The sequence below is a fragment of the Phalaenopsis equestris genome, unplaced genomic scaffold, assembly GCF_001263595.1.
Source record: "Phalaenopsis equestris unplaced genomic scaffold, ASM126359v1 Scaffold000469, whole genome shotgun sequence".
Taxonomy (NCBI): Eukaryota; Viridiplantae; Streptophyta; class Magnoliopsida; order Asparagales; family Orchidaceae; genus Phalaenopsis; species Phalaenopsis equestris.
In genome coordinates, this window is record NW_018164910.1 from 583,091 (window position 1) to 597,470 (window position 14,380).

The window sequence follows — 14,380 nt, forward strand, 5'->3', positions numbered from 1 at the left end:
TATATATATATGTGAAAAGGAAATCGATATTTGGCAGAAGCCCAAATATCGATTTCCCATGCGCAATCCGGCCCCATTCATATATACTACCCATTATCTGATATTGTTATATGCGAGAAAGTTGTTGAAATGTTGGTGATTTCGCTCTCAATTGTTGTCACCATATCACAACTTGTAATCTTTTTGGATTCCTCATCATAAAGCTCATTATCGTCACATATCTCCAACCTTCATTCCTGGTTACCAAATCACTATCATTGGATAAATATTCTTAGGAGACCAATCCATGAAATTAGAAAGGGGAACAAAAATGAAAACTAGAAATCGATGGATTAGGGTAAGGTATTTCTAATTTTCTATTAAAATTTTTTACTCACTTTTTTTTTTCTCTTTTTAATTTAGGACAATAGCCGAGGCATAGAGGTTTTGAGCTCGAGCTTTTGTGGATATCGTAACAAAAAAGAATATGAGAATAATGCGGCACCAGTGCAGTAGGCTAAATGGGCTAAATGAAATAAGCAAAGAAAAAGAGAAGAGGAGGTTTGGGTGACTTCCTTGCACATTAAATCCCCATTAAAAGAAAAAAAAAATCTCATATAATCAAAATTAGGGATGTTTAGCCTTCATATAGTCAATTTTAATGTCCTCATTAAATGAACATGCTTTCATGAATTTATTCTATTACATTTATGTCATCCCTTCCAATGTAAATTTGGGCCAACATTTGAAATGTATTTTTGCATCAACATCTGTTTACTAAAATGTGTTGGTGATAATCTGTGATTTATGTTGTTGTTGGAGACATGAATTTTGAGAGGTGATGGAACATGTTTATGAGATGAATTTTATTTTGCATGTTGGATAGTTTATTTTGTATGTTGGATAGTTTTCAGCTATCTGGTTCACTAAATGGGTCTAAATGGGCTTATTTAAATTACCATTTAAGAAGAGCTATGACATATGTATTCTATCACGGGTCCTTATATTTTAAGGATTTGTTCAACCTTTTTATTTTTATTCAGGTCTTTTGAGTTTGGGCCTCGACTGATTGTACTGTTATCACTTGTTTATTTGAATGTTGAATGAATTAACTTGTCTTACAAGCTAAATTTAAAAATAAAACAATTGAAACTTTATCAGAGGAGATTTGTTTGGCGGGGGCAATTGTTAATTTTCATTTATAGGTGAAACACATTATTTTGCATAAAACAAAGCTTAGTTGACTCATTTAACCAGTATTTATAATATTTTTCATGTTTAAGAGCTTAATATTATAGAAATCAATTATCAAATAGTTAGTTTAATATTTACGTGACTATTTTTTTTAAAGTTTTTAATTAACCTCTTAAAATATATATAGATATATAATTAATAAAAATACTTATGCCAATAATTAGTAAATAAGGTTAATTCCAATATAACAATTATTAACGAATTAGTAATTGGTTAAATAATCAAGTTACCATGCATTTATTTCTTTGCCTTTTTTCTTGGGTGTCATGTTTGTTAGATTTGGGTGAGTTTGATGTTGAAGCTAGCCTTGAGCAAGGTTATGCTTGACCAAACTTATCATAAACTTGGGTTAAGATTTATTCACTCTATCATGGCCACCATCTTGCATCTGGGAGGATTATCAGTTTCAATTCTAGTTTAGGCTCGTAATGTGATCCAAACAAGTCAATGGAGGGTTATTTGGTTCAATGTTATTTAGAGTTTATTGTTATTGAGATATCAACCTTATTATATGTTATTGTGATCTCTCAGATAGTATTTTATTTTAGTGATATTACATTTAAAGGTGCCATAAACATTTTTAAGATGATAATTGTTTGGTTCAATGATTTTTTTTTGGATACCTAAGTTAAGATATCACTTGCTATTCGAGAAGTATGTGTAGTGGAAGAGATTGAGGATTTTATTGAAAGAAGTTTTCAAATCACAATGTTGGATAGAAAGATTAGGTAATTGGAAGTCTATATGCAATAATAGATCGGCAGTTAAGATTATGAAGTTTAAGATTGATGAGATAAGGAATTTGCATCGTTCGATGGTGATAAGCATCATGAAGTTTGAACTTATTTTGGATGAATTTATATTTTGAATTTAAATCTTCTTATTTTTTTTAAGTTGGTTTAGGAAGGATAATGTTGTTTTAAATTTGAGTTGGATAAGACTGTTTCTTATTTGATGGAGTTAATTTGGCAGCGGATAAGAGCATATTTAAAATTAATTCCTAATACTTCTTCTATTAATCGTGATTTCCTTCAATACAAAGTATATTCAGCTCTTCTAAAATTATTTCCTATTATTATTTCTATTAATTGTGTTGTGCGAGATTTGATCATCAGGGAAGCAATAGAGGTAAGCAACTGTGGAGTTGGATGGCTTTTGTAATCTTTTACCGCTTGAAATAAAAGCTCACTAACAAATACAAAAGCAAAGCACATTACCTTAGGGCTTCAAATAACTAGAACAAAGATGCATTGACATCTATAATACTTTGTTTGAGATTGTCATAACAAAATAAAAAACAAAGAAGAAAATTTTCAGTTTTTTGTTTTTTGGAGATTTTTCATTACCTTTGAATTCATTAATGATTTTTTAAATATATTCATGTATTCAATAATATTCTTTATTTTTTAGTTTAAAAACATTAAATTCATCTAAGAATCGATTAGAAGATGATAATATGATTAAGGGAGCTATATTTTATTGAATGTTATTTCATCTTAGTTCAATTAATTGAGGTTTTCTCAACCAAGATTCTCATTGTCTTTCCACACCATCCAGTATAGTTTAACATGCTTGTCGATCAATAATGTTGCAGATTCTTTATTTAGGATTTAATTTTTTTTAATTATGGATATATATATGTGATTATATTTTATAAAATAATATTTTAACTTTAAAAAAACAATAACTCAATTTGATTTATTTATTATTATAATTTTGGAAAATAATAATATTTTAATTTAGAAAAGTGAGACTGAATGAACCTGACATATTTGATAGTTTAGATGATTGAACACGATGCCATAATTAATACACTGTCCCGAAGGATAATCATACCACTTGTTAGTAGACTTAACCACCTAAACTAAAGAATGCGACATCCGTTTGACCTGAGAAACTTATTATGTATGACCAACAAGTTTCCCTATTTAACATGAAAGATTTAATAGAGTTTATATTAAGTTCCCCTATGTATGACCAACAAGTTCCCCTATTTAACATGAAAGATTTAATAGAGTTTATATTAAGTTGGGTTCTTAAGTTCCTTATAGAGTCAAACCTCTATAGTTAATTACATCTTATGCAATTGAAATCTCATAAGACAACTCTCGATTAAGATTAATGATTCTGTCTTCAATATTTCAAAATTTACGTTTCCAAGTTAGGACACAGGAAATTCAAAAGAGAATGATTCAAAATAGGAACAATTATTTTTCAGGAGTCAAATGAATGAAATGTAAGGGATGTCACAGATTCGAGGAACACTTCGGTGACTTCCCAACTATCTTATTATTTGACTTTATGTTTTTGAAATGATATTATTTAGTGTTTCAATTCTGTCGATTTATTTTAGAATTTAGGACTTATATTCGAATGATATCCGATCTTGCAAATAGTCTAAAAAGATATGAGTATTTATGTCGTGCCACCTTATGATCTTAGAAGAGTTAGGCCTTACGCTACACAATATGGTTGTGCAGAGGCCTAAAACGAAAGTGAGGATTTATGTCGCACTAAGCAGACTATCTCGAAGTCCGATGAGCATGTTATTTATTCTATAAAAATTCCAACCGAAGATCGTCCTTAACTTCGTTGTTGTGGTTTCGTTCCGTTGCCCTGCGTCCGCTCGGTTCCTCGTTTTGTTTCCTGGAAAGGATACTCCAATTTCCCTATAAAAATTCCAACCGAAGATCGTCCTTAACTTCACTGTTGTGGTTTCGTTCCGTTGCCCTGCGTCCGCTCACTTCCCCGTTTTGTTTCCTGGAAAGGATACTCCAAGTTCCTTAACATATCGATCATAGGTTCAGGGTGGTTTTGGTGTGTGTATATATACAGTTGTTAGGTCAGTGGCTCGCTATAGGGTGACTCCTAAACCGGGTATCCAACTGTCCTCTATCTTAAAGGCCCCTGCAAGTCTATAGGAGTAACATGAATAATAAAAAGGAAACATACTACGAAGCGCAGTAAACAATAAACATTAACATCGCAAACATGAACTATATGTATATACAGTAAAGTGAGGTAAAGAGAAAACGGTAAGTAAAGAAAGGCAGTAAGGTGCAGTAAAGAAAGCAAAATGCTGTAAATATAAAACAAACCTATATACCTAATGGGTATGCTGTTCCTGTAAATGAGGTCGGTGTCGCAGGTACAAGTAAACAAGTATAATAAAAGTATTTAACAAATGGGTAAAGATGCATTTATATAAATGAAAGTGAATAGCAAAAACGTACTTGGACAACTTAAGGAAAGCCACAAATGACCCATGGTAACTCAAAGAAAACTTTTTGGAAACGCGAGGGAAATCTAAAAAAATCACGAGTAATCTACAAAGACTCGAATAAAATCGTAGGAAACATACGAAAAATCCGAGAAAAGAAAGAGAAATGTAAGCATTCAGGTCGGGGTAGGCTCAAATTTAGTTATTCTCGAGGGACTTCGAAGACAACCATCGGTCATTCGTATGCATAGAGCCCGACATTCAACTAGAAATTTCCAATAATACAATCCTAAGAGGGCAATACTTAGCCCAATGCAGGTAATTGACAAATGGAGAATTGAATTATATTACTTAAAATTTATATTTTGACATTTATATAGGTTTCATGCATATAGGAGAAATTAATATCTATTTTAGTAGTCAAAATATTTTGTAAATAGCATATCTGTTCTCATCGTTGTATTTTATAAACTTAATTGTCCATAAGTCAATTATGTTGCCGGGCTAAGATCGCCAGCAGCCTAAGAAGTCAATGGTTCTCGCTAGTCTAGTGTCGGTGAATAATATTGACATACTACATTTTCACGGGGTTCTTGGGTTGTGTCCCGATCTTGTATTATGCGATATTATTCCGCTCTACCACCGTATGTCTTTGTCATCACGACCTTGAAAAAAAAAACGTTCAACTTACGAACTTGCTTGACGGTTCATATATAACCAGAGCTATATATATGTGCGCTTATGTTTCATACATAAACAGCTAAATCAAACCAAGAAGCAATGAAAAAAAAAGAAGAAAAATTGTGTGAGAGAGAGGAAAGAATAATCCACGTGAAAGAGCAAAGAAAAGAAAGGTGGAGTAGCTTCTCTAAAGGTCGTAAGTCCCCTTAGGTGATGGGTTCGAATCCCCCCCGTGTGTAAGGTGTGGTATTTAAATATTTAGCACACTTAGGGATGACCGGGGCTTGTTTAATAGCCTTCGGCCATTTCTTTTATATATATATCTTGATGACACACACACGCCTCCCTCTTAAGCTCAAGTATCATACGTTCTTTAAAGTCTATTTTATTTATTTCTAATAAGATGAAATTTATGTTTCTAATCAAATTATCATTAAATAAATGCCTAACATTCTAATGAAATTTCAATGGCAATGAATCAAATTCCCCTTGGGCTTCATCTGGTTTTTTGTCATTTTTATTAATATTTCATGACGTGTTGTATTGTGCTGGGGAGTGAAGGAAGAACTTGACAACATCATCATTAAGCATGCTAGCAAAGTACTATGCATAATATTTCCTTTTTTGCTTTAAAGCACTGCACAAAGTGAAACATCACTTTTATAAACTCGAATGCTCGTGAATTCTATATATATTTTTTGTGCATACCTTTTTATATGGTTACAAAGATACTTGTAAGGAATATTCCAATAGTGATGCATTAATATATCCTTTTTTACAGATGATATAGTTCTAATTGTTAAAATATTTACTAAGTGATGTTTGTATTGAAGTATTTTAAGTTTAGTGTAAGTGGAATGCAGGGGTTTTAAAAAGTTAGTTATTTGGTTGGATAGAAAAGAAATCCTATGTAATTTGTTGATGTATTTGAAATACACTCTAGTCGACTTTTAGTGTATTCCAAAATTATTGAATTCAGGTGGTTTTTGAATACAATTTATCCCCTTCTCCACTTGCTCTCACCACCTATTGTTGATTGTCACCACTTACTGCCATCGTCATTGTCCATCGATTTTCACTGCCATTACTGGCTGCCTCTAGATGCTTTAGAAAAAAAAAATTTAAAAATAGAAAAAGCAGGGGTTTATCACAATACAAATATAAAAAATGTCTTCTCAATTTATATTCTACAACCAGCTAAACATCATGAATTATTTCAAATACTATGAATTTATTTTTTTATAGCATTTAGGGTGCTCTAAACCTATAAATACCAGCAACCAAATGTCCCCAAAATATGTGAAAAGTAGAACTTTGGAATTGGTAGAATAAAAATTGAATATATGGTATGAAATTTTAGTTTTATGAACTTAACAAATATCTTGTTATATTATTAAAAGATAATGCGGCGCATATTGCGATTGATTTTGAGTGTATGTGAGCTGATATAATTACAGTATAAAAAATATTGCGATTGATAATAGAGATGTTGGAGCTGATATAATTACAGTCGATTAAAATAAAAAAATGCCTTGGGAGCTTTGCAGATAATAGAATATCATAAAGAATTAAAGGCGTTTTTGATAAAACCATATTTAATTCAACAATATTGCTTGGTTTTCTTTAACCATAGATGTGGAATTATGAGTTTCCTATTTTGATTATATTCATATTTTTTTCCTTCTTGAGTTATGTTTTCTTTGGTAAGCTTTAATTGTTGTAATTAATCTTGTCCTAGTCGTTCCTTATAATATAACGAGAAGAGTTGTAATTTGATTACTAAGAAATAATAGAATATGCTTTTCTCCACCTTTCTTTGTGATATCAAAGTTTGGTTACAAACCGTAGGTCTCCTCCCTCGGTTAATGCGACTCCTGGTACATGTTTCTGCTGCCTTATGTTGGAGCAGCTGCACCCTGCAGGTTCTCTCTCAACCACAGTTATCAGCCAGCCTTCCGGATGCTCCTCCTTATTCTTGCATTCCCACCGGCAACTCATATATCAGTTGATCTTCCCGCCTTCCCAGCTAATCCTTCCAAAGCAAGCAGAGTAGTCGTAGGTGTTCCTTTGCTCCTATGTCACAATCAGCCATAACTTCCAACCCAAAACGTGGGCTTATGATAAAGGATGGCATGAAGATGTGTAGCTCTACTATGAAAGTTAGTTCGAAATCAAAGACCAAGAATTCTGTCCGAACAGCTCGAAATTCTCACTTTATCACAAACCGCAAACTCAATGGTCTCAATCTGTGTTTATTTACATTTAGGAAAAGAAAAAGAGGAATATCTCACAGGAAGGGCATTGTTCTCGATTTCATTAATCCTAATCATGACTCACGGAAGATCCAAAATGATATGGTCATGTTTTAGTTGATCAATTTTTTGACCCCAGAGATAGTAGAAAATTTCTTGTTTTATAAGGCAACATAGAAGGCTTGTTGTTGTCGTTGTTGTATTTGACAACATTGAATGTTTAGGAAACAGCTTGTGAGACTTGTTCAAGTATTAAAAACACTACAAAATTGTTTAAGATTGAGACAAAACTGCATGAACTCCGACAAGAAGAATTGAGTGTGGTTCAATACTTCAACACACATACAAAGTATTGGTTACAGTTAGATGTGTATGATGTTTATGTAAGATAGTGTCCTCAAGATAATTTGGTGTACAAAATAATATTAGAGAAGAAGAGGATGAATAAATTCCTATTTGGTCTAAATAGGAATTTTGATGAGGTCATATGAAGAATTATGCGAATGAAGCCTCTCCCTACCACCAGGGAGTCCTTTGTTGAAATCAGAAGAGAAGAAAAGATGAAAAAACTCATGATGGGAGGAAGTATGGATTCATCTAGTTCTAAAAGGTTCTCCTTGTACACACAAAACTCTTCCCATGAGTTGAAGACATAAGAAGAATAGTTTCTTGTGTGAACATTGCTAGAAATTTGGTCATACAAAGGACAAGTGCTAAAAAATACATGGAAAACCTGCATATTGGAAATCAAGGGAAGGGAGGAAAGACCAAGACCGTAAGGCCCATCGTGCTACCTCTGCTGAAGGGTCAACCGACTCTAGCCCCTTTATCAAGGAACAATTGGAGGAGTTGAAGAAGCTTTTTTTAAGCACAACTAAGAAGCCTACCAACTTGATGATACACCAAGATATCATGTCCTTCTATCTCGCTAATAATGGAAGATTTTATCCTTAGATAATAGATTCAGGTATTTCTGATCACATGGCTGGAGATATTCATGCTCTCGTCAACTATCAAAAGTTAACAAACTTTAAATTTGTTGGACTTACCTATGTGTCTAACTCCAGGATTGTTAGGAAAGGAGACGTGAAAATTTCAAAATTATTCGTCTCTCTTTTGTGCTATATGTTTCCCAATTAGATTGCAACTAACATTCAATTAGCAAACTTTCTCATAACTTGAACTATGGTACTAAATTTCATTTTACCTATGACTTTCAGGTGTTAGATTTGAGGAAGGAAATTGACAATGTTGAATTGCATCAAAATTTATATTTACTCAAGAAAAAGCTATTCCCTTAACGCTCCTTCACAATTCTTTTCCTATGTTCCTAAGTCTTTTGTGTCTGAATCTGTTGAAAGTCAGGTTTTGTTATGACATTGTCATCTTGGTCATCATCTTTTTATGAATAAAAAATCAGAGTTTTATCAGTGTGAAACTTGTCGGTTGGCTAAATATATTCATCATGTCCACCATTTGTCTTGGTACAACTCACAATATTTCTCTATAATCCACAATGAAATTTTGGAACCATCAAATTGAAATTCATCAATGGAGTTAGATGGTTTGTCTTCTCTATCGATGAACACATCAGAGCTAATTGAATAGACTTCATGAAAGAAAAATATAAAACTACACAAATTTTTTAGTCATTCTATCACATGATTTCTACTCAATTCTAATGCAAAATCTAGATTCTCAAAACTGATAATGCAACGGAATACTTTGACTTTATCCATAGGTCGTACCTTGCAAATAATGGTGTCATCCATGTGAATCCCTACGTTGAAACTTCACAATAAAATGAGATAACTTGAGGAAGAATATACACCTTCTTGAGGTATTTAGGTCATATTATCCTCTATATCTCAAAAGTATTTTGGGGAGACGTCGTGCTCGCAACCATCTAGTTCATTACGATAATGCAAAATAATGTCCTTGGATTCGAAGTCCCTCTCGATATTGTGATGGAAAATTTTCCTCTTGTTATAGCTTTCTAATCCAATCTTCCCTAAAAATATTTTGATGTCTCTTTTATACATTCACCAACCAAATCACAAAAAGCTTGACCCAAAATCCAGCAAATGTATTTTCCTTGTATATGCTTCTAATAAAACGGGGTACAAGTGCTATTTTCCCATTACAAGAAAAGATTAGAACTTCATGGATGTTTTCTTCTTTGAAATCAACCTTACTACTTCATATCTAATATTTAGGGGGAGTGTCCGGGTGAATATCAGGCTTGAGGCACAACTCTGGAGGCATCACACTTTATTTCACTTCTCTACGTTACTTTGGATACTCACATTGATCTAGAGTCATCACACCATATTCTACTTCCCTCTAAATATCATGTCTCCTAAGTTCCATCAATTTAGTTCATTCAAGTTGAGATTGACATTAAGGAACTTTATGTGTATACTAGAAGAAAGAAATCCACCGAGTAGGATAAAATATAAAATGCAACCACATGATTGTTCACAACCAGACTTGAATTCACACATCTTTGAAGTTCCAAGGGAGATAAAATCAGGTGGAGAAGATACAGAAAGTTGCACAAATTATCATATCCAAGATTATGTGCATATTAGAAGTTACCATGAACTTATAAAGCTTTTGTATCTAATTTGAGTCTCCAGATATCCGAATTTGCTCATGAAACACTTTAAAGCCCAGAATGGAAAAAGTCAGTTGAAGAGGAGATCCATGCTCTTGAACTAATTGACACATGAATCTTTGCCAACTTTCCTTCAGATAGAAGATCTATTTGGTGCAAATGAGTGTTTAACGCCAAGTACAAAACAAATGGGAGCATTGAGATTCAAGGTTGGGTTAGTGGCGAAAGGGTTCACTCAGCCTTATAGGATATACTATCAAGAAGCCTTTGCTCCAATAGCCTAATTAAACACTATAAGAGTTCTTTTCTTAGTAGTGAACATAAAGTGAGAACTACCTCAACTTGATATCAAGATTGTGTTTTTGAATGAAAATTTTGAGGAAGAAGTGCATATGAAAGCTCCACCAGGATTAGAAAATGACACAAATAAACATCTGGTTTGTAAATTAAGAAATTCACTTTATGGCTTCAAGCAATCTTCAAAGTCTTAGTTCGATAAGTTTGTCAAGATGATGGAATCAAATGGCTGCATCCAATGTCAAGCGGATCACACATTGCTCATAAAGCATACTGGGGGAGGCAAAGAAGGTTGTAGTGCAAACCTGCTGAGACTCTTATATATTTCAACAAAAGTTACTTGCAGGGAGAAAAGATACCGGTGCAAAAGGATAGATACTAGAGATTGGTGGGTAAGATCATCTACCTATCATACACTAAACTGGATATTCCTTGCTCTTTCGACATTACGAATCAACGTATGAATAGTTTAAATTTAGAACATTTAAAGATAGTTTATAAAATATTGTTATTTCTTAAGAAGACCCCTAGCAGAGGGTTATTATTTAAGAAATCAAATAACAAAGAGGTGAAAGTTTATATTGATGCTAGTTGGGCAGGAGAACTCACAGACAAAATGTCCACTTCTAGGTATTGTTTCTATGTCTTGGGAAATTCTGTCACTTGGAGAAACTAGAATCAAGCAATGGTCTCTAGGAGTAGTGCAGAATTTGAGCATCAGACACTTGCTTTGGGAATTTGTGTAAGAATGTGGATCCAAATATTACTGAATGATTTGGGATATTCTATGGTTAATCCTATGAAGATGTCTGTGACAGCCAAGCCACAATTAGTATTGCAAAGAATCCTGCGCACCATGACAGTACCAAACACATTGTGATTGATAGACATTTTATCTTTGAAAAGATTAGTGTAGGCCTTATTCATTTAATCTACATTTAGTTCATCTTCAAGTCGTTGATATCTTTACTGAATCTCCACCTCGAGGTAGCTTCATTGATCTGAATATCAAGCTGGGTCTTTACGTCTATGACCTAGCTTGAAGGGGAGTGTGAAATTCTGATTTTTCTATTTTAGTTTTATTCCCTCTTTATTATGTCATATTTCTTTCCTTTTTGAGTTTTTTTTTTTTTGTTTTTTTTTTTTGATAAGTTATAATTTTTCATTAATTTTTGCCCTAGCAGTTCCTTATCATATAAGGAGAAGAAATTACAATTCTCTCCATTATTCTTCAATAGATGGATGATCTTTTGCTTTGATAGCTTTGATACCATCTATAAGCAAATATATGACTGACTTTCCAACTGCCACAGTGAAAATTTTTTATTGCTTCTCAATATTTGTCTTCGATGAAAACCTTGAATGCAGTTGATTTATTATTCAACTATTTTTTTGCCAGGATCCGCTTGTTACGAAGGGGGCGAACTACGTTCCTCTGCTCGGAATTGATGTTTGGGAACATGCTTACTACCTGCAGGTAAATATGCAATTTCGATTTAATGAGCTTTTTTTACTTAATGTACTTATTTTGCATGCTTTATAGTTCTCTTTTTATTTAATTTCTGTAAAATTAGTATAAATGTATTGCTAGATATTCAGATGAATGAGTCATGATCTTGATTATATAATTTTATGATATATTGAGTGACAATATGGAAGCAATTTTAGCATATGATTAATAAAATAGGAACTCCGGAATTTTGTGGAGTTCAGTAACTGTGATTTAATAATCTTCATAATTTACATACATTAGTGAAATAAATTCTTAAATATATAATAAATTGTAGTAAGATTTACATAAATACCACAAAATTCCTATGTATTTACCTATTTAACACCTAAACTTTTCTTTTACATCTATATCACACCCCAATCTTTTATATCACTTGAAAAATACCGTTTTTTTACCGCTTTTTTAACTTTAAAAAATCAGACACCTTTCATGCATAGGAAAGGTTATATATATATATATATATCTATGTTGTAAAGAACGGCTAAAGGCTATTATAGACCCCCCAGCCACCCTTATGTGCTTAACTATTTGAGGACCACCTTCACTACAGATAAATTGACCAAAGGGGGATTCGAACCCGTGACCTGAGGGGACTTGTGACTTCTAAAGAGGCTACTCTAGCAACTGGTCATGACTGACGGAACAAATATAAATATATATATATATATATATATCTTTTGAATTATTTAAAATATTTGAAGCTGTTAGTGATAGGGAATTGATCATCTTTATGTATTTAAATAGCATTTTACACATGCACCTTTGGGTTGGTAGGCAGTTGCTTTGTCAGTCGTAAAACCCCTCTGGCCTGGGTTCGTTCTCTATGGGGACATAAAACACATATGAGGAGCGGTATTCTCAAATACCGTCCCTTTTTTTTATATATAAAAAAAAAAAAACATTTTACACTATCATGGCCTTTCCTAACTTTGTGATGTTTGCTTCAGTTTTTTTTGTTGTTGTTGTGGTGGTGATAGAATATTTGAAGCTGTTAGTGATAGGGAATTGATCATGTTTATGTATTTAAATAGCATTTTACACATGCGCCTTTGGGTGGCATGTTGGTAGGCAGTTGCTTTGTCAGTCGTAAAGCCCCTCTGACCCGGGTTCGTTCTCTACGGGGACAGAAAACACATATGAGGAGCGGTTTTCTCAAATACCGTCCCTTTTTTTTATATATAAAAAAAAAACATTTTACACTATCATGGCCTTTCCTAACTTTGTGATGTTTGCTTCAGTTTATTTTGTTGTTGTTGTTGTTGTGGTGATAACTAGATACTGACCATCCGAAACATTGATATTTACAAATTAGACACTCAGGTGATATTTTTTGAACGACCAAATAGATTTATTTGTAAAAGAAAAGTTTGATATTTGTGAGCAAGAATTTGAAAAATGGACGAAAGAGGATGATTAATTTGTAAAGAGCAAGTTTGGGGTGGTGCGTATTTAATCGCCCCCTTTTTTTTATGCTGAATTAATGAATGCATGGCTAATCAATTACCTGAATATATTTTCTATGAATTGTTTTGGCAGTATAAAAATGTGAGACCGGATTATCTGAAGAACATATGGAGCGTTATTAACTGGAAGTACGCAATTGAGGTGTACGAGAATGAGATTGCATGAATGGGGTTAGTGTGTTAAATAAAGCTTTTGTTATTAAGTATTTGTAGCACTTTTTGTCGGTTTAATTTCCTGTCTCTGCAATAATATGGTGCCAGCGCTAATCCCTGATTTTGTACCAGATATGGAATTTGAGTTTTCAATCTGAATAGCAAAGCACAAGAATTGTTATTATTACATTCAAATCAACATTGTAAGACCAATATTTGCTCTGCCATTTAGAGATTTTTTTTTTCCTATTGCAAATGGTCCAATATGCCATCTCTCGCTCTCTCTCTCTCTCTCTCTCTCTTGCACTTGTTTGAAAATGCCATCTCCCTCCCTCCCTCCCTCCTTATTGCTATTGGTCTAAAATGCCATTTCTACTCCCTTTCTCTCTCTACTCTTTTGCACTTGGTTGAAAATGCCATCTCCCTCCCTCCCTCCCTCCTTATTGCAATGGGTCTAAAATGCCATTTCTACTCTTTCTCTCTCTCTCTCTCTACTCTTTTGCACTTGGTTGAAAATGCCATCTCCCTCCCTCCCTCCCTCCTTATTGCAATTGGTTTAAAATGCCATTTCTACTCTCTCTCTCTTCTTCCATGTGTTTAAATGCTAAGCATTATTAAGCCTTGATATGGACTTAAAATTAAGAAAGATTCACATGCCCTCAATTTCTATGTATTTTATATATCTAATATTTGAACTTCAATTTTTTACATTCATACTACTGTGCCTATGTATGGAGAGAGTGTGTGTTTAACGTTTCAAAAACTAAAATGGTGGTTTTATTTTTATGTAATATGAAAGGTTTGGTTGTTATAAATGTAAGAAGTAAAGTTTAGGCGATATAGATACATATGAATGGAGTGGTATGTATGCAAATTCTCCTAAAATTAAAAGCTTATCTTGTAATATTTGAAACTTAGCATGAATATTTTAAAATGTCGTCATCTTTTACT

At 33.1% G+C, this 14,380-nt stretch overlaps 1 protein-coding gene across 1 annotated transcript in view; it reads left to right on the top strand.

Moving 5' to 3' along the window:
• The window catches only part of LOC110027961 (superoxide dismutase [Mn], mitochondrial-like), an 18,415-nt gene extending 4,802 nt beyond the window's left edge, over positions 1–13,613 (top strand). Inside the window, exons 5-6 of the mRNA XM_020729629.1 lie at positions 11,700–11,777; positions 13,350–13,613. Coding sequence (XP_020585288.1) covers positions 11,700–11,777; positions 13,350–13,442 — 171 coding nt within the window. The 3' untranslated portion in view covers positions 13,443–13,613. The remainder of the gene's footprint in view (positions 1–11,699; positions 11,778–13,349) is intronic.
• Positions 13,614–14,380: the final 767 nt, after the last annotated feature.